This window comes from Camelus bactrianus, chromosome 14, assembly GCF_048773025.1.
Source record: "Camelus bactrianus isolate YW-2024 breed Bactrian camel chromosome 14, ASM4877302v1, whole genome shotgun sequence".
Lineage (NCBI taxonomy): Eukaryota > Metazoa > Chordata > Mammalia > Artiodactyla > Camelidae > Camelus > Camelus bactrianus.
The window spans coordinates 2,901,969-2,924,625 of record NC_133552.1 but is presented as its reverse complement, the minus strand read 5'-3'; the positions used below and the strand labels follow the sequence as shown (position 1 = coordinate 2,924,625).

Below are 22,657 nucleotides of genomic sequence, written 5' to 3'. Positions count from 1 at the left end.
CTTGAACATTTGTAGGACACTGACTGGTCATGAAAAATGGTGCCCTGTGCCAAGCTTAAGCCAGCCCTCTCCCTCACCGTTCCCTGTCTGCCTGACGCTAACAGAGCCAGGGCAAAGACGGCCCTGGAAGTAACACAGAGTCACCAAGTGGAAGTAAAACCGAGACAAACAGGAGAGACGGTCATCTACGTTCCATGGAGACGCTCACACCAGAAGGCCGATGAAACCGCCATCTGAATTCTGTCACCAAACCCAGGGCTGCTGCCACCACGGCCTTGGCCTCCCGCAGGGCAGGGAGTCGGGGAGTCGTGACACTGGCAATTTTGCAGTCCTGTACGTATCCAGACGGCATGGCAGCATCTCCTTTGTCTTTATTCTTTTTTTCCCTTTCACTTTAGTTCTCTAAATTATTTGACCTTTATAGACTTCTAAAAATATTCCACTAGAATCTCAACGGAAATCCATCAGCAAAGGCCAGCTTGTCATCAGTCAGGGCCGATGGGGACACCTCACCTCTGACCTCATGGCAAGAGCCAGAAGACTGGTTTCAAATCTGCCTACCCTAACCTTTTAAAAACTAAAGATGATCTTATCGCTTTTAATAAACATTCACTGGAGCCACAGATAGAAAAAAAATTTACAATAAATGTTATTTCTATGACTCCACGAGTTTATGGACTTCTGACATTTTCCAGGGGGTGAACCAGTTCACAGGGTTAGGAAAGGTTGTATTTCATCCAACACGAGAGCAACAACCCAAACTCCAGACTGCAGTCCGTGCACCTCGGAAAGCCGGGCCCTGCCTGCCCGGCCCCGGACACCTCGACGAGCAGCAACGAGCTTGTAACGTCAAATCCCTGCCAGCCCTGTAAGTGCTTCTACGAAACCCCGAGACAACACCACGACTTCTGAGAAACAGAGTTCTAAATAGAAACAGGCTCAAATGCCTGATTTTTGAAAAAGCTTAAAGCTGACCTGCGTCTTACACATTTTATTCCCGTCCGAGAAGAGCACTTGGAACGTGGGCTGGGGGGCCAGACCGCCGGGGCGTGAATCCCAGCCCCCTCTCTCACTGGGTGTGCCGCTCTGGGAGCTTGTCTAGAGTCTGCGCCCCAGTGTCCTCAGCGAGGAAGTGGGAACAGTGGCAGCGCCGCCCCGAGGGCCGCTGCCATGAGAAGGAACGAGTTAACACACGCGCATCCCCCGCAACAGCGTGCGGGGCGCCGTCCGCGGCAGCGGCCGTGATGAGCCTCCTTCCCCTCCGATCGACCCACAGTTACAGCAGAAGCTGAAGTACTTCCACGTGGCACTCCGCTCAGCGTGAAACGAGGGAGCTGTGGCGGGCGGAAGGCACTGAGGTGAGAGTTCAAAAACAAAAAGGAAAAAAAAAGACGAACCTAAAGCAAGTGCGCCTCCTCTCCGCAGTCAGGGAGCGCAAGCACGGGCGGAGGTGTTATTTCACGACCAGGACGGCTTCCGGCTACGGGCGCTGCATCACGTTCCTCTTAAAAGCGCGGTGTTTTCACTGCTGTTTTAGCCCTGAAGGCCCGGCGGCCCGCCGGCCCGGCACAGGTGCGCGGGGCTCCCCGCTGTTCCGTGCTCAGGCAACGTGCGATCAGCCTTGCAAAGCGGTCTTTCACATGTCGGAGGAGCAGGGAGGGTGCCAGGACACCCACGGGATGCAAACTGCGCGAGGTGACTCGGTACGCACCTCACTCCCTGAGGGAGGCCGGGATTGTCTTTTCAGTGAGGTCTCTCGATTTCCAGGCTTGTGTTAATTTCTGGTGTCCCGCACAGTGGTGCAGTTATACGTATATGCATGTTCCTTTCCACATTCTTTTTCATTATAGGTTATTATAAGATACTGAATATAGTTCCCTGTGCTGCACAGTAGGACTTTGTTGTTTATCTGTTTTATATACAGTAGTTTATATCTGCAAATCTTGAACCCCCAGTCTACCCCTCCCCGCCCCCTTTACCCCCTGGCAACCATAAATTTGTTTTCTATGTCTGTGTGTCTGTTTCTGTTTTACAAATAAGTTCATCTGTGTCATTATTTCTTTTTAGATTCCACATATAAGTGATATCGTATGGTATTTTTCTTTCTCTTTCTGCCTTACTTCACTTAGTACTATGATCTCCAAGCCAGGATGGAATTTTTAAGTGTAACTTAATTATCTCTTACACCTTAGCTACAAAGATGAATTACCAAGGTACAACCCAGAGAAATAGCACCGCACCCTGGGAAGACACCCAGGCTGCCAGGAATCTTGGAGAGCTGTCGAATTTGTAAGACGCCCAACCTGAAAACTGGTCTCGGGGCCCTGCCCAGATCTGAGCCATCTCCTCGGGATCTCTGCTGCTTCATCATAACAACAGCAGGGATCTGGGGTCGGTGGGGCTCGAGCGCCGGCGGCGACTGCTGGCACTGGACAGGGCAGGGAGAGGAAACCCACGAGGTGGCAGAGCACTGCACTCTTCATAGAGATAAGACTTCACTCCAGATGCTCAGAACCGGGGAGCGCTCCCACGGCATGCAGCGCTGGTGAATGGGCAAGGGCTAGCGGGAGGCAGAGACCGGGCACAGCCGCCCGGGGCTGCCTCTCCACGCTCACCAACTACTCATCTTCCTCAGCGGCCGTGGGTGCCCCTCTGTGACCATTCCTGGGACCAGAGCTTCCCTGAGTCCTTGCCCTCCTTCCTGCTCTGGCCTCACCCAGCGGAGGACACCCTTTTCCTGAAGTTCCCCCAACAGAGGACGCCCGCACAGACTCCCGTGCCGTAGGGTCTGAGGACAGTATTCCTTAGTGATATTTGAGACCCAGTACTTCTGACACTTCATTCCTGTAACGCCATGTTAAAGAATCCGCTTGTAAAACTCATGTCATTTGGCTACACAACCTTCTGCCTCCTCCTCCAGCAGGTCCACCAGCCCTCCTCCCCACCCCTCACTCCCTCCTCCAGCAAGTCCACCAGCCTCCTCCCCGCCCCCCACTGCCTCCTCCTCCAGGAAGTCCACCAGCCCTTCTCCCCGCCCCTCACTCCCTGAAGACTCGAGTTACTGGCTTATTGTATCCATCTCCACCTGGCCCTGCCACTGTCCCATCTTCACCAAATGCTGCGGTCCACATCCTTCACTCCTCAACAGCCAATGGCCTCCAACAGGTCTACTTCAGACTCCCCGGTTGCACGCCCGGGTCTCTCCACTCTACAAACCCTCCACCCAGGAGCTCAAAGCCAAGCCCCTGAGGCCTGTCACTCAGCAGGTGCAACAATCTTCTCAGCCCTCTGGTCCCTCCTCCCTCATCTCCACTGCACTCCCCAGCTGGTGGGGACCCTGGCGTCCATCACGTCATCAGTTCTAACAAAGATTTACCTCTCTCCTCCTCCATCGTTTGACCTCAGAGAGTGGACCAACACAACAGCCTCCCTTATCCAACCTCACATCAGGATCTGGTCAACGGAAACCTCCTGACCTGGGCCGGCTGCCCCCTGCGTATGCACCCGCCGAGCCGGTCACGACACACGCTGCAACAACTCTCTCTCCGCCTTGTGATTCCCCCTCACTGCTGAGTCCACCCCGCCCCCCGGGGCAAGACTGAGGCTCCCACTGCTGCATCCTCACAGCCGGCACTAGACGTGGTGCATGGCGGCCACTCATCACGTTTAAACTACAAAAGATCATCAAATATGCGCTTTAGAAGTTACACAAAGGGGCAAACAAGCTGAAAGGCCAACCCTCATTCATAGAAGCCATTAGCAAACTAGGATGCCGAGGGATACCAAGGACATGAAAGAAATGACATGCAGTGACGCTGACTTGTCAGGATTTCGAAGTTGTCTGGCAAAATACGTCACAAAAGAAATGTGGGCTATAAATTCACAAATCATAATTTTTAAAAATTAACAGAGAGAAGGAACAAAATCATGTTCACATTTTTCTCTTTGATATATGATATGAATAAAACATTAGTTCAAAAATAACTGATTTTAAATTGTCTAGAATTCAATAAATAATTAAATAAGACAATTTCCTATAAAATCCTAATTAATGGGGTGAGGAGGAGCAGTAAAGAGAGAAATAAGGATGTTAGAACAAACCCCACCTTGAGCTTGGAGATGAAGTAGGTGAGGACTGACTGTCCCACTGAATCCGGACAAAGACTGTCGATATTTCAGGCAAGAGCAATAAATACCTGATATGAAACAGAAACCCAGGGGAAACCACCTAGGAACTAAAGTAAAGGCACCTCCTTTCCAAATTCAGGTTCACAGACAAAACTTGAGCTTCTAAATGTAACACCTGCGTTTTCCACCCTCTACTCCACAAAAACAGAAAGAAAGAAAAAAGACTGCAATCAGCAATGTTTTCAGCACAGAAATGTTTTACCTGCATGAGCTTGGTGTCGTGTCCAGTGTAAACAACTATGCCAAAGACCCACTGAGTGTTCCTAAGTTGTGTGCCTCTTAGTAAGATCTGGTCGGGCCCAAGGGAAACAGGGCTAAAAATAAGAGACAACATTTATATTTAATGAGAGTTTGGAAAATGAGCATGACTTTCCCCCTTAAACATAGACCCACAATAAATCAAATGCTTCCTTCAGTCAAATTTGAACTATTTCACTGGGAAACAGGGACCATAACGGTTACCACTGGCTTAATTGACCCAAAAAAGACCCACAAAAAAAGGTTTATCTCAGCCATTCATCACCACAGAAAAAGGTTGGGTTTTTTTCCTCCAAAACATTAAGAGGGGATTGTGTCTCGTACAACTGTTATGAAACTCGACACCCCAAAAGGAAATTGCTAAAATAACCAGAAGCGTATTCATTTGGGAAACTCAGTTTATTTTACAGACTATAAGGAAGAAAAAAGGCAATAAAGCTATAATATCAAATTTGTCAAAGATAATTTAGTGAGAAAATCAAAACGGAAGCCTGCAGAACTGCCCTGCATTCTTTGTGAAACCAAGAAAGCAGCCACACTGAGAGCTGTCAGAGTTATTTGGGGTTGATTCCCATCAAAGTCCTTCCCTCTGGGTCTGTTCAAAATATGAAGGTGGGAATCCCTGGTAAGGAGGAGGCAGATTACAGGTGCGCAGAAGCGAGACCCCCCACCCAACGTAATGACGGAAAATGACTCAAACAATCAAACAAACGCCGAGAGGACAGAGACAACAGGACAGACAACAGGGCAGCGAACATTCTAAAGGAAGAGAAATTGTCCTTTTCATTCAACTTTCTGAAAACACAGACTACTGAGAAGAAAGAAAAAAAAAAAAAAAAAGAAAAAGAAAAGAATTTTCTCTAATAAATATGTTAGCTTTTCTACACCTCAGACACCTCTCTTCTGCTTTTCTGGACAATTTAATGCAGCGAAAACCACTACTCTCCTCCCTTGAGGGAGTGCACACAGAAAGAACAGTTCTGTGACCCTCATTTCAGGCCCTGGGGATATTTTTTTGCCAAAAATCAGGTCTTTTCCTTGAATTTAAGGGGAAGATTGAAATTGATTAAAATGATGTTTCAGAAAAAGCTCAGACTCCCATATCTAAGCTAAACAGGAAGGAATCTGTTTTAAAATATTATGAAACCAGGAAACAAACTGATGTTTTTCTGTATTTCTCAGTCACATTTAAAAAAAAAAACAAAAACGCTAAATGACAAGGAAATTGATACCTTTTTCCATCCAAGTTCAAGTTTCCGGTGAAGTCATAGAGGTGGCGGTTGGGCCCTTCACACTCGATGGTCCCAGACAACTTCATGAGCACGTCCCTGGTCTGCATGTCAGCCGTGTGACTCAAACCCTAAAACGGTCGACCCAGAGAGGAAACTGAACACCGTCTTTCAGGTTTAAGGACCACAGTCAGCATCTTTACTGTTAATCAAAAGGAACTGATGAATCCACTGAGATGGAATGCCTAGGGGGAGCAGGTAGTCCTCAAACTATCAGCTCTGCAGGCTGGACTTCACAGGCAGCGTTGTCCACAGCCGCCTGATGCAAAAGGTTTGAAAGAATTCAAAGCAGCAAGAAGTCGAGGCTGCATCACTCCGTGGACACATCCAGGCTAAAGTCACAATGAACACACTCAAACACCTTCCAGGAAGCATCCTCCATTAGCTGCATTCTAGCACTGGCCATAAACACAGAATAAAGTGCCCCTGTCATACAGTGTGAATCCAGCACCCAGTAACTCTTCGTTAAGGAGAAAAAAATGTCTAAATCAAATATCTGAGGCATGTGTATGGAATCAAATTCAACTTAGTGCAGCAGAAAATTTAAGTGTCAAAGTGAATTATTATTAACTTGAACTTAAAATTCTTATATATTAAAGACTATTCTTCATTCCAGAATTAAAATCTCTGGTAAGAACAGCTTTCTGTAAAGCATGGAAAATTTTTTTTAATTGAAGTATTGTCAATTTACAATGTGTCCATTTCTGGTGTACAGCATCCTGTTTCAGTCATATAGGAACATACATGTATTCCTTTTCATATTCTTTTTCATTATAGGTCACTACAAGATATTGAATATAGCTCCCTGTGCTCTACAGAAGAAACTTGTTTATCTATTTTATATATAGTAGTTAGTATTTGCAAATCTCAAACTCCCAGTTTATCCCTTCCCACCCTCTCCCCACAGGAAACCACAAGGTGTTCACTATGTCTGTGAGTCTGTTTCTGTTTTGTAGATGAGTTTATTTGTCTTCTTTTTTCTTTTTTCAGATTCCACATGAGTGATATCATATGGTATCTGTCTTTCTCTTTCTGGTTTACTTCACTTAGATTGACAATCCCCAGGTCCATCCATGTTGCTGCAAATAGCATTATTTTATTCTTTTTACGGCTGAGTAGTATTCCATTGCATAAATATACCACAACTTCTTTATCCAGTCATGTGTCAATTGACATTCAGGTTCGTCCCATGTCTTGGCTATTGTAACTAGTGCTGCTGTGAACACTAGGGTGCAAGTATCCTTTCGAATTAGAGTTCCCTCCATATAAGGGCATAGAAATTTTGTACATAATATTCTGCTCTCTAGAATTAGAATCTCCATGAAAACCACGATGTAAAGGGAGATGCCCAGAGCTTGTCCACAGCTGCTGCCAGCATGCAGCTGGACCTCGCTGAGACCCCTTCCCATCCTCACTAACAGGCAGAGAGCTCAGTAAGATGTCAGTCACAGCCTAGGCTCCCTGGAGACCCACACTTCTCCTGGCTCTGCCTTGACTCTCAAGGAACAACCTGCATAAAAAAGTCTTGCTCCTCCCATAGGTCCCACCAGGGTTAAGGCATAACCTTCTGTGGCAGAACATTTTTTCCCCTAGAAAAAGCACCGACTGGTACCTTCGGGGAGCATCTTTGCCATTTGGGTTCTGTAACCACGCAGGTCACAAAAGGTGACTTTACCTGCCGTATTTTCAGGTTCGTCTCCCCATCGAGATTGGCTGTTTCAACATAACACATCGCCTGAGGTTCACTAAGGAGAGAGAGAAAAAAAACACAGCCAAGTTCAGTGAGGTCCCCTCCACCAATTCACAGCTCAGAAAGCCACAACTACAGAAACCCTGTCTGATGGTTGGTCAGAAACGACCCCACAGGAGGGGCAACTGACTAGAAAGACAGACAGACACTCCCACTCCCACTGGGGCAGGGCACCAGTACAAAGCCCTCCGCCCAGTGATCCGCCTGCACACGCCCCATGTGACGGCAGCCTGATCTCAAGGCGACAGAGGTCACGGAGGGTGAGAGCAAGGGGATGGGCATGGGAAGTGATGGGAACACAGGACACCCCAGCTAAGACGGGACCAGTGGGCCCGGATGACCCTGAACGTTGGCATCAAGCACCAGACAACATCCCATTGTTCTCAGCATCAATGCCAAAAACCATGCCCACGAGCACACCTAACCTGGTGGAGAACAGGACCATGTCTGCTGGAAGATACTGCCCGTTGATGACCTTCACGATGTCTCCCACTGCCACCTAGGACACCGGGACAAGGACAGAGGCATGAAAGACAAGAAAACACAAAGGGTGGTGAAGGTGATCCAGTGTCTGAAGAAACAATTACACTGCGCCACGGAGCTCATGGCAGAGAAATTATTTTCTGTGATAAGAATAAAAGGGAAATCTTCCAACACAGACAAACGGTAACACTGCCTTTTTGCAATGATGCTGAATGAATAAGGGGGAAAAAAGAGCAGGAGGAAAAAGAATGAGTCCAAACAACTATCAAGGTCTTATTTTCTCACAATTACTCATCCACTCAGAAACACCTGATCACCGGTCCCCACCGCCGTGCGCAGCAGCGGGAGAGGCTGAGAGCACAGCTGGGAGCCTGCCTGGACACCTGGCTCCAGATCCCCCTGCGGGACCCCTTCCCGGCTCGTGTCACCTGAGCGATTCTGGTAAACTCTTGCGCCCCTTTTCCCATCGATATGAGGTCAACAGCTTCATGGGGTGATTGTGAGCATCAATTGCGTCAACACATGTAAATTTCCTCTGTTTTACAACGGGGGAAACCAAGGCTCAAAGTGAAATAGACGATGGTCGCACAACCAGCGAGTGTTAGAACCAGGACTCAAAACCAAGCAGCCAGGGTTGAAGGCCATGGCCTGAGGAAGGGGCGACAGTAAATTCATGCAGGAACAGTGCATGTAAAAGGCCCCCCAGAAACACAGCACGTGGCACAGAGATTGGTGTGGCCTCAGGAAACTGCCAGGAAAAGTCACGGCCAAAGTCAGAGGCCGTCTTGGGAAACAGATTCTAGTGGACAAAGACCCCTGGCCAAGGAAACAGGTGCCAGTCTGCAGAACCTAAGCCCACGGGTGCCAGGGGCTTTCAGGGCCTTTAGCATCACAGGCGCGTGGCCAGGGAGAACACGGGCTTTCACGCCAGGCAGGCCCGGGCCCAGACCCGCGCCCCACGCACACACACCGGCTCCGGGACCCTGCGCTCTCCACCTGTCTGAGCTCCAGCGTCCTCACGATTACATGGGAGACGCCACCACTGGCCTTGCAGGAGCGATGCAATGAGCAAGGAAGGACGTGCGAGCACCTGGTGTGAAGCGGGCACCTGTAAGCGTCAGCCTGGGGCGTAGCCAGATGGGGACCCTGCGCGTGAGAGCAAGGCTGGTGGAGACATGTGGGCCGTTCCCGGTGCACCAACAATCGTGAAGCTCAGAAAGGGCACGAAGTTCCCCGTGTCCTATTCCAACCCATGTTCCTATTCTCTTAGAAATCAAGACTTGTGAAACACTCCTGGACCTTACAAGCTAGGAGCGTGGCCCTGGCAGGAGCCTGTAGTTTAATTTTTATTAGGAAAAAGGCATGTTTGCTAAAAGTTGTCCTGTTAGTGCTTTGATTTGCTTATCAAAGTGGGAGGGGAAGTCTGTGGAATTGGGCTCAACCTCAGAGAGGTTGGTGAGAATTAAATTCTAGAGCCTCTGCACATCGGAAGTTCGCATCCAACTTATTTTTTAAATTGTTTTTCTTTCTTAAAAAATTTTTTCGGGGGGAGGTAATCAGGTTTATTTATTTTTTTAATGGAGGTGCTGGGGATTGAACCCAGGACCTTGTGCATGCTAAGCACACGCTCTACCCCTAAGCTACACCCTCCTGGACTTGTACCCAATTTAAAGGCAAAAGAAAGGCATATAATTAAGGCAGGTTCCACAACAAAGTCAAAGAAGAGAAGCCACAGATCTATTTCAACAACCACCAGTCCACCAGCCAGGGTGCTTACGAAAACTGAAGACGTTTTCTGCGTGCTTCTGTGATTAGTTTAATTACATAGGAAAAAATCAGAAGCAATTAGTTGAGACAAAAAAAAGAAACTAGAGAGGAAGAGAACTCATATTTTCGGGGAAAAAAAAAGTACTGGATTTTTTTAACTCAAAGTGCGAGGAAAAGGGAAGTGATGGCTTCCCCTGCCTCTTTACCAGCTGAATAAAGAAACAGTGACACCCCAGGAACAAAGGACTCAGAGCTTCATGTGTATGAGAAACCACTTACTTGGACTTTTCTTGGAAAAGGGTTTTCTACCTGGGGCTCTGACGTGTGGCTGCCCCTTGAGTGTGTGAATCTACCTACAGTAAGAAGTTCTAAGGTGTCACAGAGTACCCCTCGCCCGCCTCCAAAGAGCCAAAGCCACGGAGACCCACCCAGAGCTGCCCCTCGTGCTCAGGCAGCCGCAGCCCAGGGACCGGGGTGGCCGGCCCGAGACTCTGTCTCAGGTTAGAGTCCTGCTGCTTTGGGAACCTGCGGGACAGCCACCCTCCGTGCCTGCCCCCCCAGCACGGTACCCCTGCCCTCTCCCACCTCCTCACCCTCACTCTGAGCAGCTCTGCACGTGTGCTGGCTTTCCCATACTGCTCCCAGCTTCACCCAGTTACCTCCGTCTTGAACCCCACTTCCCTCTTAAACTGGTTACCTCCAGTTCATCCCTCAAGAGAGCACTGGAGCGTCTCACCAGGGAAGCCTCTCCTGACCTGAACCAGTGGGACCCAGCAAGTTGTCCCTCCCTGATGCTCCCAGGGACCTCCCGCCTGGGGCACTTGCCCCAGGGCTCAGCGCCCGCACCACGTTATGTACCCGCCTGTCGTGTCCACTAAGCCATGACCCTGGAGCGTCAGCCCCGGACCAACAGCATCAGCTCACCTAGGTACTCATTAAAAGTGCCAGTTCTAAGGCCCCAGACTGGATCTACAGAGTCAGAAGGTCTGATGGGGGGCCCAGGCCTCCAGGGCACCAGCCTGCCAGGTGACTGGGGTGCCCGCTGAAGTCGGAACCACTTACAAAACCCCTTCAAGGGCAGGGGCCACGCTGCACTCTTCTCTGCATCCCCAGTGCCTAACAGTCTCAGTACATGTGCAGAGCTCCATTTAAATAAACAAATTGCAAAGCACATAACAGGCATCTGATTTGGGTTTTTGTTCCTGTTGTTTCTGTCCAAATATACGTGGGAAACAGGACTGAGCTTTAGGAATCTGCAAATCCATCGACTCCTGGCTCCAGAATTCTGAGATCATCGCTCCATTTTCTGCTGTTTCAAGTGGTGTCAACATCTCAAATCCAAATAATTCTCCACTGCAGTCAGTAGGAGGGCCTGTCTGGGGAGCAGAGTGGCCACAGGAATGTGAGAGGAAGAGGCCGTTCCTGAGTGCACTGGGAGTTCTTGAATTCCTAGAGCGCTGTGAGCACCCCTAGAACTGTGAAGTCAAGAACTGTCCACCTCTTGCCCGAGAACCACCACGTTTCCAAATGAGAGTGAGGTCAATTAGTATTTACAGTGCAGGACTTCCGGGTGGCTACCAAGGAAAAGGCGTTGTCACAAAACACTATCGTAGGGGCTCAATGGTTCTCCCGAAATAAAGTAGAAAGAAAATAAAAACTGTAGTTCCCATATCGCGGGCATTCTGCGGGCTCACAAGGTCACAGAGATGTTTTTCTCTTAACGGCGGGACTGAGGGTTGAACCCAGTCCCACATGCTAAGCATGCGCTCTGCCACTGAGCTGTGCCCTCGCCCCTCGCAGAGGCGTTTTAAAGCATTGCTTATTAAATGCAGCAAGAGAAACTATTATGAGTTACTCTACTAAAATGTGATTTTCTTCGGAAATCATGTTAATCAGCTTTGAATCCTGGAGGAATTGACAGTCAGCCTCCAAAAACATCTTGTGAGCATTAAGTTCCAGCCACAGGAGAAACTCACTGAAAAAGATCATTTTAGTAGATACAAAATGTCCAGATAGAACAGTAGATTTCTCCTCAGTTTTCTGTTAATCGCTATAAACAACCAAAACCCACCGCACCATCCTCAAACCCTGCCGACCTCATACACCAGGGACGTGGGGACAGACCTTCTTACTCTTGTAGTAAAGCTAAGAACTTTGGGATGAGCTCAAGCAGCCCGGCCTCAGAACCGACACAGGATGGTCCCCGACCCCCACTCCATCCTTTATATTTAATCGTCATCATAAATCCAGACTCTTTCCACCAACAACGTCAGATGTGAGAATCTCAAAAGTTGAAAAAATAAATCTTTAACACATTGAATTTGGGTTAAGAGAACAACAGAAGACCAGGGAAAACGTGTCTTCAGTTGGATTTAGAAACTAGAAAATGCTTCAAATTTTCTGAAATAACCTATCAGGAGCAACGAATTTCCCAACTCTGAACAGACAAGGTGAATGCCTTCCAGCGGATGCGGGAACAGAGGGAGGAACTCCTCCTCGCGGGTGGGGAGGGGGACTCCGCAAGGCAGACTTCCATTAAAGGGAGGTGGCCTGTGTCTTAGCACAAACCTTCTACCGCAACCAATACATGCAATTAATTACAAGTCTCCAAGCAGATACTTTCTGACATATCTTTAAAATTCATTTTTTACCTCTTTCCACATGATGGTATGCCACACACCATTTCTTAACACTGAGAAAGAAAAACAAAACAATGTATCGGTTAATATTGATGATAATCAAGAGAAAAATCAGCTTTCTAAAATCCGAAAGGCTCCTTTTAGAGTTCCACTTACTGTGAAATTAATTTTAATAATATATTTTACCCAATATACCCCCAAATATCTGCATTTTAACATGTATTCCAAAAAGAAAATTATTAATGAGATATTTTAAAATCTTTTTATACTAAGTACTTGAAATCTGGTGTGTGTTTTACACTGACAACACATCTCAGTTTAGATAAGAAATTTTCATTGGAAATATTCGTATTTCATAAATAGTAGATTCACACACCCCAGTCATTCCGATATACTTAAAATTTTTCCAATAAATATATTAAGTTCCAAAATAAATAAATATATTAAAATATATTTTCAATAAATACATTAAGTTCCAAAATAAAAAATAAATAGTTCCACTCATTAATTCCAGCTTACCATATCCTTAGACATAAAGGTGTATGTAACACCACCACACCCCGAAATGGAGCCCCGAGCTAGGCACTCACGGATCATATACACAGTAATGTGGGCACATAAATACAGACATAGGCAAGGAAGTTAGGTCTATTCATGTTTAGCCCTTATGAAGAAAAACAAATCACTCCTGCTGTTACAAGATTTACCAAATCACCCCAACAAGAGCACAGAGCTGCTGTTCTAGGAACGCAGCAGGAAGAAGGCAGAGGACGAGACTATTAGTAAACCAGGACGCGGATGCTTTGACTTTTTATGAATATAAAACATGTCTCACTCCTGAAAATTACAACCTTTTCTAAAACATTTGCGGGGGGTGGTAATTAGGTTTATTTATTTATACGGAGGTACTAGGGATTGAACCCAGGACCTCATGCATGCTAAGCACGTGCTCTACCCCTGAGCTATAACCTCCACCTCTAAAACTCTAAAATACACAAATTCCATTCAAATCTTAACTACCAGGACTCACATTTTTTTGGATTTATTTGTCATTTTGCTATTTTTAAAGTATTTTATAAATTATTTCCTTCCATTTATCCCAATACCATTAACCACTTATTTAAAATTCCTACACAACAGTGTAAACTGACTATATTTCAATTTAAAAAAATTTACATATTTTTAAATAAAACAAAATTCCTTAGATGCAGGTCTTATTCTTAAGGCTTCTGGTGGGAAAGCGACCCAGGCCGGCGTCTTACCTATGGTTTTCTTTCTGTTAACTGCGTTGTCTGCCTTATGCCGCTTCTGTTACAGGAAGAAAGAAACTTGTTAGTTTCAAAAGTTCCAAATGAATAACTGAAATACCAAACAACAAGGCAGGGCAAACACAGGGCAAAGCAACGCGCAGCACGGCTGATGCCCTAAAACTCAGGTTACTGGCTGTGGCGTAATGTCACTCAGTAAATTCGGAGGGGAACAGAGGAAACACAGCTGAGGTTTAAATGATCCCATTTTGGTTCTAGCAAGAAACAAGTACTTTGAAGTGTACAACTTCCCAGTCCTTGATCGTGTTAGATCAGACTGAAAGAATGCTTCTGTATGATCCACCGACAACAGACAATTGAACTCGTTTTATCAATGAAGAACTTTCGGGGCAAAGTATCTCTGCTTTGATTTGTATTGCATTTATTCATTTACTATTCCCAGGAAAATATACACACATTTGGAGAGAGAGGAAGGGAGAGAAAGAGAGAGAAAAGGGGGGTGTGTGTGTGTGTGTGTGTGTGTGTGTGTGAAAGTCTGAGAGACAGACAGACACACAGGAAGCGAAGGGGAGAGGGAGAGAAAGAGCCCAGAGATAAAGAAGAGCCCCAAAAAAGGACAGAAAACAGGAGACAGAGTATGAAGATGATTGTAGCCAATGAACTTGGAGATGCACTGAAACAAGTGTGAGGAGGGAGAAGATTCTTGTCAAATTACCTTCATGCTGACACATACTAGACAGCAATACAGTCCATCATCGGCTACCCAAACTAGCAAGCTCCAGGGGGATGTAAGGAACACCAGTGACAAAAATCAAAGGGGACTCAGAAACCTGACATCAGAAAACGTGGTTTGAACCACTTCTGTGTTCCCAGCAGGTGTTTCAAACACTGTGTGTACACAGTCGCTCCCCCAAAATACCGTCATGAACCTTGAGAGGTTAATTAGCCAACAGACCAATTTTTTTTCTGTCTTAAAAAATCCAGAGCAACAAATAAGTTGCAAATTATATTCGATACAATGTTTTTACCATCCGAAAGCAAAAACTTACAAAATCTTCTACAATCTCTTTGATGCCCGCGATGGTTAAAATAATGATCAGTGGCACCAGGGTGGTGTATCTTCCTGTCGGAGATACGTCTGGAATTTGCTGTAAGAGAAAGAGACCAAAAGCAGGACGTTGGCAAACTGAAATCCTCTCCAGGAGAAAGAAAACCTGGCACTCACCCCTGGCCCTTCTGCAGTTCTGTTCCATTTCCATTCCACCAAAATGACTACCTTATTGTAAAAACCAGCTAAGCGTGTTACATTTTAAAAAAATTTTACCCAACATTGCTTTGTGTTTGGAACAGGAAAAGGGGCTAAAAGTAGGACCCCTACTCAACCCCATGGCCATTTCTCAATGCCTCTTTTTGTAACTGCAATTACCCTTAAGCTAAGACCTAAAGGAGTCGCCCTTTATGCAAAGATCATGGCTGTTCATGCAAACAAATTTCATTCAAGTCTGATGACGCTTTCTCAGTCACATGACCTTGCAGCCAGCCCTCATTCTGCACCGACTTAAGGGGATGAACTTTAAATAACTTTTCAAAGCATCACCTGTAGTAAGGCAATGAAGAGGAAGAAGGCATTGGCAGCCCTCCGGATCTGCTCGTACAAGAACCGAGGTAGAAACGTCACCACGCTGTACTTGGCCGTGCTGTGAGGACAGAGAAAACACTGCTCTCAGTCACAGCTGCCAAGTCCGAAAAGCAAGAAAGCGTAGTTTCGAAAATGACACACAGGACTGTAAAAGCAAAGTATTTCAAAGCTCAGGACAAAGAAACGGCTGTGCTTGTCCTCTCGTACAAAGCTAGTTCCTGGAAGAAAAAAAAAACACATCTGATAAGAAAAACTAATGTGATCTCGGTTTTCCAACTTTGGTAGCTACGTGTCTGTTTCGTGTCACCCGATCTAAGCAGGGAAACTGACCCAGCTTCTAGGAGCCTCGTGCTACGAACATGGGAAACATATAAACAACGTATGTAAAGGGAAGAGGTGCGTCAAAGACCACAAAATGGAAAGGGGGCTCACGCCCCCAGCGCAGGAGGAGGACACTGACACAGAGAGGAGGAAGCCAGCATCAGCCGAGGAACGCGCACCCACAGGTGCATCACCCCCCAGGGCTGGCGGTGCGCTACAGTTCTTACCGCAAAGTCACTGATTCAACACAGCAGCCCACTCTCCGAAGCACGCAGTGGGTAACGGGAGTGTGCTTAACAGTTCAATGCATCCGGCCAGATACTCACCATGGACTCACGTTCAAACACACCTGAATGACCCGACCCTCACACACACCCTTCACTCGGCCACTGTGGCTCGCCCTTCAGCTCCCGCCTGAGACATCTCCTCCCGCGGTCCCTCCAGAACCAGACGACCCTCCCATCTCGCCCTCCCATCCAACCTTCCCTCTCCCACTAAGTCAGGTCCAGTTCACAAGGGCTTGTCTTCCTCCAGGTCCCAGTATGGTGTTTACACCTGCATGACGCTGTCTCTGCTTGGCTTTGGATTGTGTTTGTCTATCTCCAAAAGAGATTCTGGGAACCGCAAGAACGTTCAATTTGTTTTAAAAAAAAAGACACAGGAGGGCCAAGATGGAGTCACTTGTGCAAAGCCCATGTCATCAAAGACTCAATACCTAACCCAATTGCAGTTCCCAGCCTCTCCAGGAATGTGATCTCAACCAGTCAGTCTGGAATCACCTGGTCAGCACCAGCAAGGTGATCAGCCTGACAGAGCCCTGAGGTCCCCCAAAGGAAGGTGACCTTGCCCCAAACCATCTGCTGTTTGCAAGTAACTTCCTTGTCTCACCCCCTTTCTGCCCGTAAACTCTTCCATTTGGTTCAGCTCCTCAGAGCTCCTTTCTTTCTGCCGGATGGGACACTGCCCAGCTCATGAATCACTGAACAAAGCCAATGAGATCTTTTAAATTTACTCAGCTGAATTTTGTCTTTTAACAACTTCAACTTCGTACCTTCCTGGCACACAGCAGACAGTCAATGATCAATGAAATCATGCACAGGCATAAACTGGGAACCTGAAGGATACGGTGAACCACGCCTCCTGGAGCTGCTCCAAGGCTTATCGCTGGAAGACCTGCCCAAGCCCTAGCTCAGCTCCCGAAGGCACGACTCGGGCCGACTCTTATCCGAAGTATAGTCTCAGCAGATTGTCTAAATTTCAAACACACCGTCTGTTAGAAGCGCCAACTACAAGAGCAAAGGGCTAGGAGACAGAGCACCTGAGGCACGGGCACTTCTGCAAGACCCGACAGCAGCCAGACCCAGAGTGACAGAATTAAACCCCCAACATGCAGCAGCCTGAGGGCACCTGATGGAGCAGGAAGCAGCCCCAGGTAACCATTTGCTGCCACTGCCTCCGGGAAGATCATCCCTGTCGGACAACTGCCTGGAGTTTCGCTCTACACGACCGTCAGTCGTCCATAAGACAGAATTACTTCCAGCCTTCTTCCGCTCAAGGTGCTGGGGTACTGCGATTTGTCATAAGAAATACATACTTGGTCTTCATCCCAGTTCCTGCAACAGATCTCCTAGAACCCTTGAGATTTCCAAAATGTTGACAGGGATAAAGGTGTCTTTTGTTGTGTTCACGTGGGGACTCTTGGAAAGCCCCTAGGTAAGGGGGCTAGTTGCCAGGGGAGCCAACCACATGATTGGAGGGTTGGAACTTTCAGTCCCACCCACTCCTGGAGACTGAGTTCAATCACCAATGGCTGATGATTTAATCAATTATGACTTTGTAACAAAGCCTCTGTAAAACCCCAAAAGGACAGGGTTTGGAGAGCTGGAGACCCAAGAGAAGCTGATTTTCCATTTGGGTCTGTACACCATCTGCTGGCAGAATTCCTTCTTGCTCAGGGAGGTCAGTCAGTCTTTGTTCTGTGCTGGACTTCAACTGATTGGATGAGGCCCACCCATATTATGGAGGGTAATCTGCTTTACTCAAAGCCCACCAATTTAGACATTCGTCTCATTCAAAAGGCAACTTCAAAGAAACATCTAGGGTAATGTTTGACCAAATAGCTAGGCACTGTGGCCGAGTCAAATTGCATAAAATTAACCACTGCATGCATATCCTGATTCAGGAGGCCTGGAGTGGGTCTGAGATGTTGCATTTCTAATGAGTTCCCAGGTGAAACCAATGCTGCTGGTCTGAGGACCACACTTTGAGTGGCAGCCACGCCTGAGGAGGTAGATGTGTTCAGATCTCCCCTTTGAGTTCAATCCTGATGAACAGTGTCACGTGTAACCATGGGAGACGTGGACAGCACAGCTCCAGGGAAAGAACACCTGAGGGGTGAAGGGGTGAATGAGGGTGCTTCCCCACAGAAGAGCTTGTTCACCAGGTGAGCTCATAGCCCCCAAAAGATTCCTACTCAAATTGCATGTGTCAGCATCCCTGCCAGCGTGGCTGGGCACCAGCTGCCAGGGAGTCCTGGGCATTTAGCAAGTCGGAGGGCTTGGGGAACGGGGAGAGATGACCAGGAGAAAACAGAACCATTCCTTGGGGTTCACCCAGTTTCCTTGTAAACATCGGTTAGACCAGGGCTTCCTGAAATTGGGTGACATGAAGAACAATCAGGAGCTTGTCAAAAACCCAGCCAGCCAGCCTTCCCCAGGTGCTCACTGAGCCCACCTAGTACCAGGGCCTGTGCCGGGCACCGCCGGGAACCAAAGGTCCAAATGCACACATTCGAGGGAATTACATTCTAGAGAAGAAATCAGATTTCAAAACCAAGTAAACTTTGTCACAGGAGATGTAAAGGAGCAGGACCCTGTGGGGACGACCAGGGTCAGACCCCTCCCCCATGACATCTGCTGCAGCTCCTCTCTGAAGGACCCAGATAATAGTATCTTATGTATATTTCCTGAGTTTTTCAGATGCTAAAAACCACCACCAAAGGGAAGAAATGAACCACTTGATGATCGAGAGCACGTGGTCCCCAGACCTTCTGGCTCCTGGGGGTTGATGGTGTTGATGTCCCGTTCCCTCCACATCAGCCAATCAGAGAATCGTGCATGAGCTGATCACGTACCTGTGACCCCCTCCTTCACCTGGCCTTTAAACAGGCTTTGCTGAAACCCTTCCAGGAGTTCGGGGTTTTCTTGGACATGAGCCACCCCGTCCTCCTTGTTCGGCCCTGCAATAAACCTTTCTCTGCTCCAAACTCTGATGTTTCAGTTGGTTTGGCCTCGTGGTGCGGCAGGCACACGAACTCGCTTTAGGCGACAGAGAGGTGGTGATAAACAGCAGGGAGGGGAACAGATCAGGGGCGGAGGACACAGAAAGGTTCACTGGCGGGGGTCGCGGAGGAGGTCGCTTTCAACAGCGACCAGGGAGCGTGTCACAGACAAGGCGATGGAGCAGGAGCCCGCCACGGGGGTGCGCAGGGAAGAGCTCTGCGGAGAGGGAGCAGCATGCGGCAAAACGCTGAGTGGGAGGGCGGCGGCTGCTGCTGTCGTCCTGTTGGTGGAGCAGCAAGGGGGCCCTGCGGCTCACGTCCACACCCTGGCCCTTTCCTCTTCGAGAGACGGGAAGCCTCTGGAAGCTTCCTAGGAGAAGACAAGATCTGACAGCAATACCAACCTGTAAACCTCCCCCGGGGGACCTGACTCAGCAAGGGTGGAACCAGGCTACGTGCATGGTGGACACGGTCCTCGTGGAAACACTCGTGATCTGGCCAGGATGGGAAACCACACATCAGAAAACAGGGCCTGTTGAGATGTGGGTCTGGAGCTCCCTGCCTGTCACAAGTCACCAAGCAGACAGAGTCTGACCTCCGGAAGGCAGCACAGGAACTCCGAGATAAGCTGAGTCCAGTTTTCCAGCCGTGAGAAAAATCAAGGTTGACGGCTGTCCTCCAAGGGCAGATCTCCAGCACAGCAGCTGCTCCAAGTGTAACTTCCCCTGAAACAAGCCTCCAGAAAGCCAAGCAGCCTAACACTTCAAAATGTGAACAGCAGAGACGTTCAAAAGAATCGTTGTTTTCATTCTCCAACCTCACATGGACAAACACACGTCAGGAACGTGCCCAACGTACCCCAGATATTCCATGTTGACTGGGAATGTGGGGGGCCCTTTAAACCCCTTCCCATGGACATTTTTATTTTCAACACTTTTCCTATTTCTTTGTCTCCAACTGGAAGAGAAGTGCTCCTTCCTTGTCTCATAACCCATTCCCAGAACAATCACTGGACCCGACTGGGCTGACGGCGCTGACATCTACACAGCTCGTCATCATCCATCACGTGGGCTGAAAAATCAGCTGCTTCTTTTTTTTATTTTCTTTTTTTAAATTTTTTTTTATCTACAATGTTGTGTTGGTTTCTGGTGTGCAGCATAGTGATTCAGTTATACATACATATATTCTTTTTCATTACAGGTCACTACAGGTTCCCTGTGCTCTACAGCAGGGCCTTGCTCATCTCTTCTGCACATAGTAGTTTGCGTCAGCCCATCCCAAACTCCCAATTTATCCCTCCCTCCCTGCTTCCCCATCTGCCGGGTAACCATGTTTGTTTTCTATGTCTGTGAGTCTGTTTCAATCAGCCTATTCTTTATAATACATATCCAATGAGAAAAACAGGTTGGATTTTAATCAATCAGCTCATGAATATACCTCTGAATGTAAGTTTCTAAGTCAGACAGCCCTACAATTCATATGAAATGGCATGAGCGTCCTGTTCCTCTCATATTTCTAACTTGGTTTATTTACTCAATGCATTATTCAATGACTAGCTTTGGACCCAAAGCAGTTTACTTCACACAGGAATGTGAGCTGGGAAGAAGGTAAGAGAAGGTAACATTTCTGAGTACAGAGCTTGCTGCCAGGCAAAGCTGGAAGAATGTTAGGTAAGCAGTTCCAAGGCCAGATGTCAGATGCTTATGGCTACCGTCTTTCAACGTGGGACCACGTAGAGTAGGCTTTATTCACTTGCTTTACAGAAACACTCGTGCACTTTATAACATAAAATCAAATGAAAAGGAGTTCTATTAACAACAATGTAAACTGACTATACTTCAATTTTTTTTAAAGGGAGTCCTGAGACAGTCGGTTTTGTGCTGCAGATCTCAAAGGATGGCTCTCCATGAGCTACTCCAGCTTCAGTAAATATAAACAGCAAATACTTATCATTTCAGCCTGGAGGCAGACAAGTACAGAAGGAGTCACACTTCATACAGGTCCGTCTGCTGAATTACCCGCGAGGCTCCCAAGCAGATCTGCCGGCGCGGTCAGAAGCTCCACAGACAAGCTAAAATGCAAAGAGTTCAACACCACCGACCAGCTTACAAGACATGTTCAAAGGAACTTCTCTAATCAGAAGACGCCACGACTAGAAGTGTGAAGATTACAAAAGAAAAAATCCCACTGGTAAAGGCAAATACACAGCAAAGGTGGTAAATCAACCATGACTATAGCTATACATGGGATGAAGGTTAAAAGACAAAAACAGTAAAAAATCATCTGTATCCACAATAAGCAATACACAAAAAGATGTAAAATATGTCATCAAAAACAATACACCTTAAACTTACATAGCGCTATATTGCAACTACATCTTAGTAAAACTGGAAGGAAAAATAAATTTTAAAAAAACATTTAAAAAATAAACCATAGAGAGAGGTCGCATAATGTAAGTACCTAGTGAGCTGATGGAAAAAATAGGGATTGATATATTTTTTAAATGTTCCAGTAGAAAACTGAGGCAGGAAAAGCAAGTTACATTAGAAAAGAGACAAACATGATGTACGCTTCATTAATTGACCCTGAAGTCAGGAAGTTAAATCTTCATCTGCAAAAGAATTCAGGGAGAGCTCCTCTAAACCTAATTTAGAAATATGGTGGGAACCACCAAAAGAATTACAAACAGAGTTCAGAGTGGTTGCCTTTGGTGGAACAGAACCAGAATGGGAGAGATGAGGCTGGAGGCTACTGATTTTCATGATAAGCTTCCATAATATTTGAACTTTTTACTACCTACATGTATTATTTTAATAAATATTGTAAACAAAAGCTAATAGTAACCAGATGTAACTGTCAAGGGACTGTCAGGTCTTCTGTTTCTAGCTGATCTCAGGAATGGTCATATACAAGAGCTGTTTATTAGAATAGGAAATTAGGCTAAAGACTTAATTTACTTGTATGCAACTTCCACCACAAGATGCCCCAGCAACACTCATATCTGATAGTCACCCCTACCATCACTTCCTTCTGCCAGCAGCAACTGAGCCCCAGGTCCTGGATAAAAGGAGGGGAATTCTAACCAGTCCTATGTGAGACTCACAAGAAACAAACATTTAGTCCGGCACCCAGAGCACAAAGCTTTTAGATGGTCATTCCTTTGAGCAGAGCAGCCCAGCTTTCGGGACAAGAGTCTTTCCCTGAAGCTCAGCCCAGCAGAGACAGAGAGTAAGGCTCTTCCCCCTTAAATGGAAATCACTTTATTCTGAAAAGTGTTAGCTCTTATTAAGTTCTCTCGCTTTCCTTAACCCTCTGCCAAATTCCTGGAACATCTTTATTTCTTCTTTGCATCAAGCCACATCCTTCTCCTCTTCTAAGCCAACAGCCCAAGGGGTCCTCTTCTCTACAAGCTTTTCCCTATTTATTCATGAATGCCCAACGCACAGTCTGGGATCCACCCACCCATTCACTTCCACGCTGTGTGAGTGTGAGTTGGGGGCAGGGGTGGGGGAGTGGAGGCGAGAAGGAAAGCAACGTCTTCTCCTCTTCCCCTCTTCCGGGGAGCTCTAAGTCACCACATCAAGTATGTACTCTATTAACCCCCTCTGCCCACCTTGCAGGTGGAGAGCCGGCGCGCACCGGGGACCAGCAGCACAGCGCCCTCTGCTGGCCGGCTGTCGCAGCAGGGTTTTCTGCCTCATAAATCTCGTTGCAGCAGCAAGTTTGAGCCGGACCACGTTCCCCAATTATTTTCTAACACAAATCCTCAGGAAAG

At 47.1% G+C, this 22,657-nt stretch overlaps 1 protein-coding gene across 2 annotated transcripts in view; it reads right to left on the bottom strand.

Moving 5' to 3' along the window:
• The window catches only part of ATP8A2 (ATPase phospholipid transporting 8A2), a 416,513-nt gene that overhangs the window by 336,245 nt on the left and 57,611 nt on the right, over positions 1 to 22,657 (bottom strand). For both annotated transcript variants that reach the window (XM_074377942.1, XM_074377943.1), the window contains exons 3-10: positions 15,240 to 15,339; positions 14,692 to 14,790; positions 13,637 to 13,682; positions 12,387 to 12,427; positions 7,911 to 7,984; positions 7,411 to 7,480; positions 5,679 to 5,806; positions 4,391 to 4,502 (exon numbers count right to left, since the gene is read on the bottom strand). In XM_074377942.1, coding sequence (XP_074234043.1) covers positions 4,391 to 4,502; positions 5,679 to 5,806; positions 7,411 to 7,480; positions 7,911 to 7,984; positions 12,387 to 12,427; positions 13,637 to 13,682; positions 14,692 to 14,790; positions 15,240 to 15,339 — 670 coding nt within the window. The remainder of the gene's footprint in view (positions 1 to 4,390; positions 4,503 to 5,678; positions 5,807 to 7,410; positions 7,481 to 7,910; positions 7,985 to 12,386; positions 12,428 to 13,636; positions 13,683 to 14,691; positions 14,791 to 15,239; positions 15,340 to 22,657) is intronic.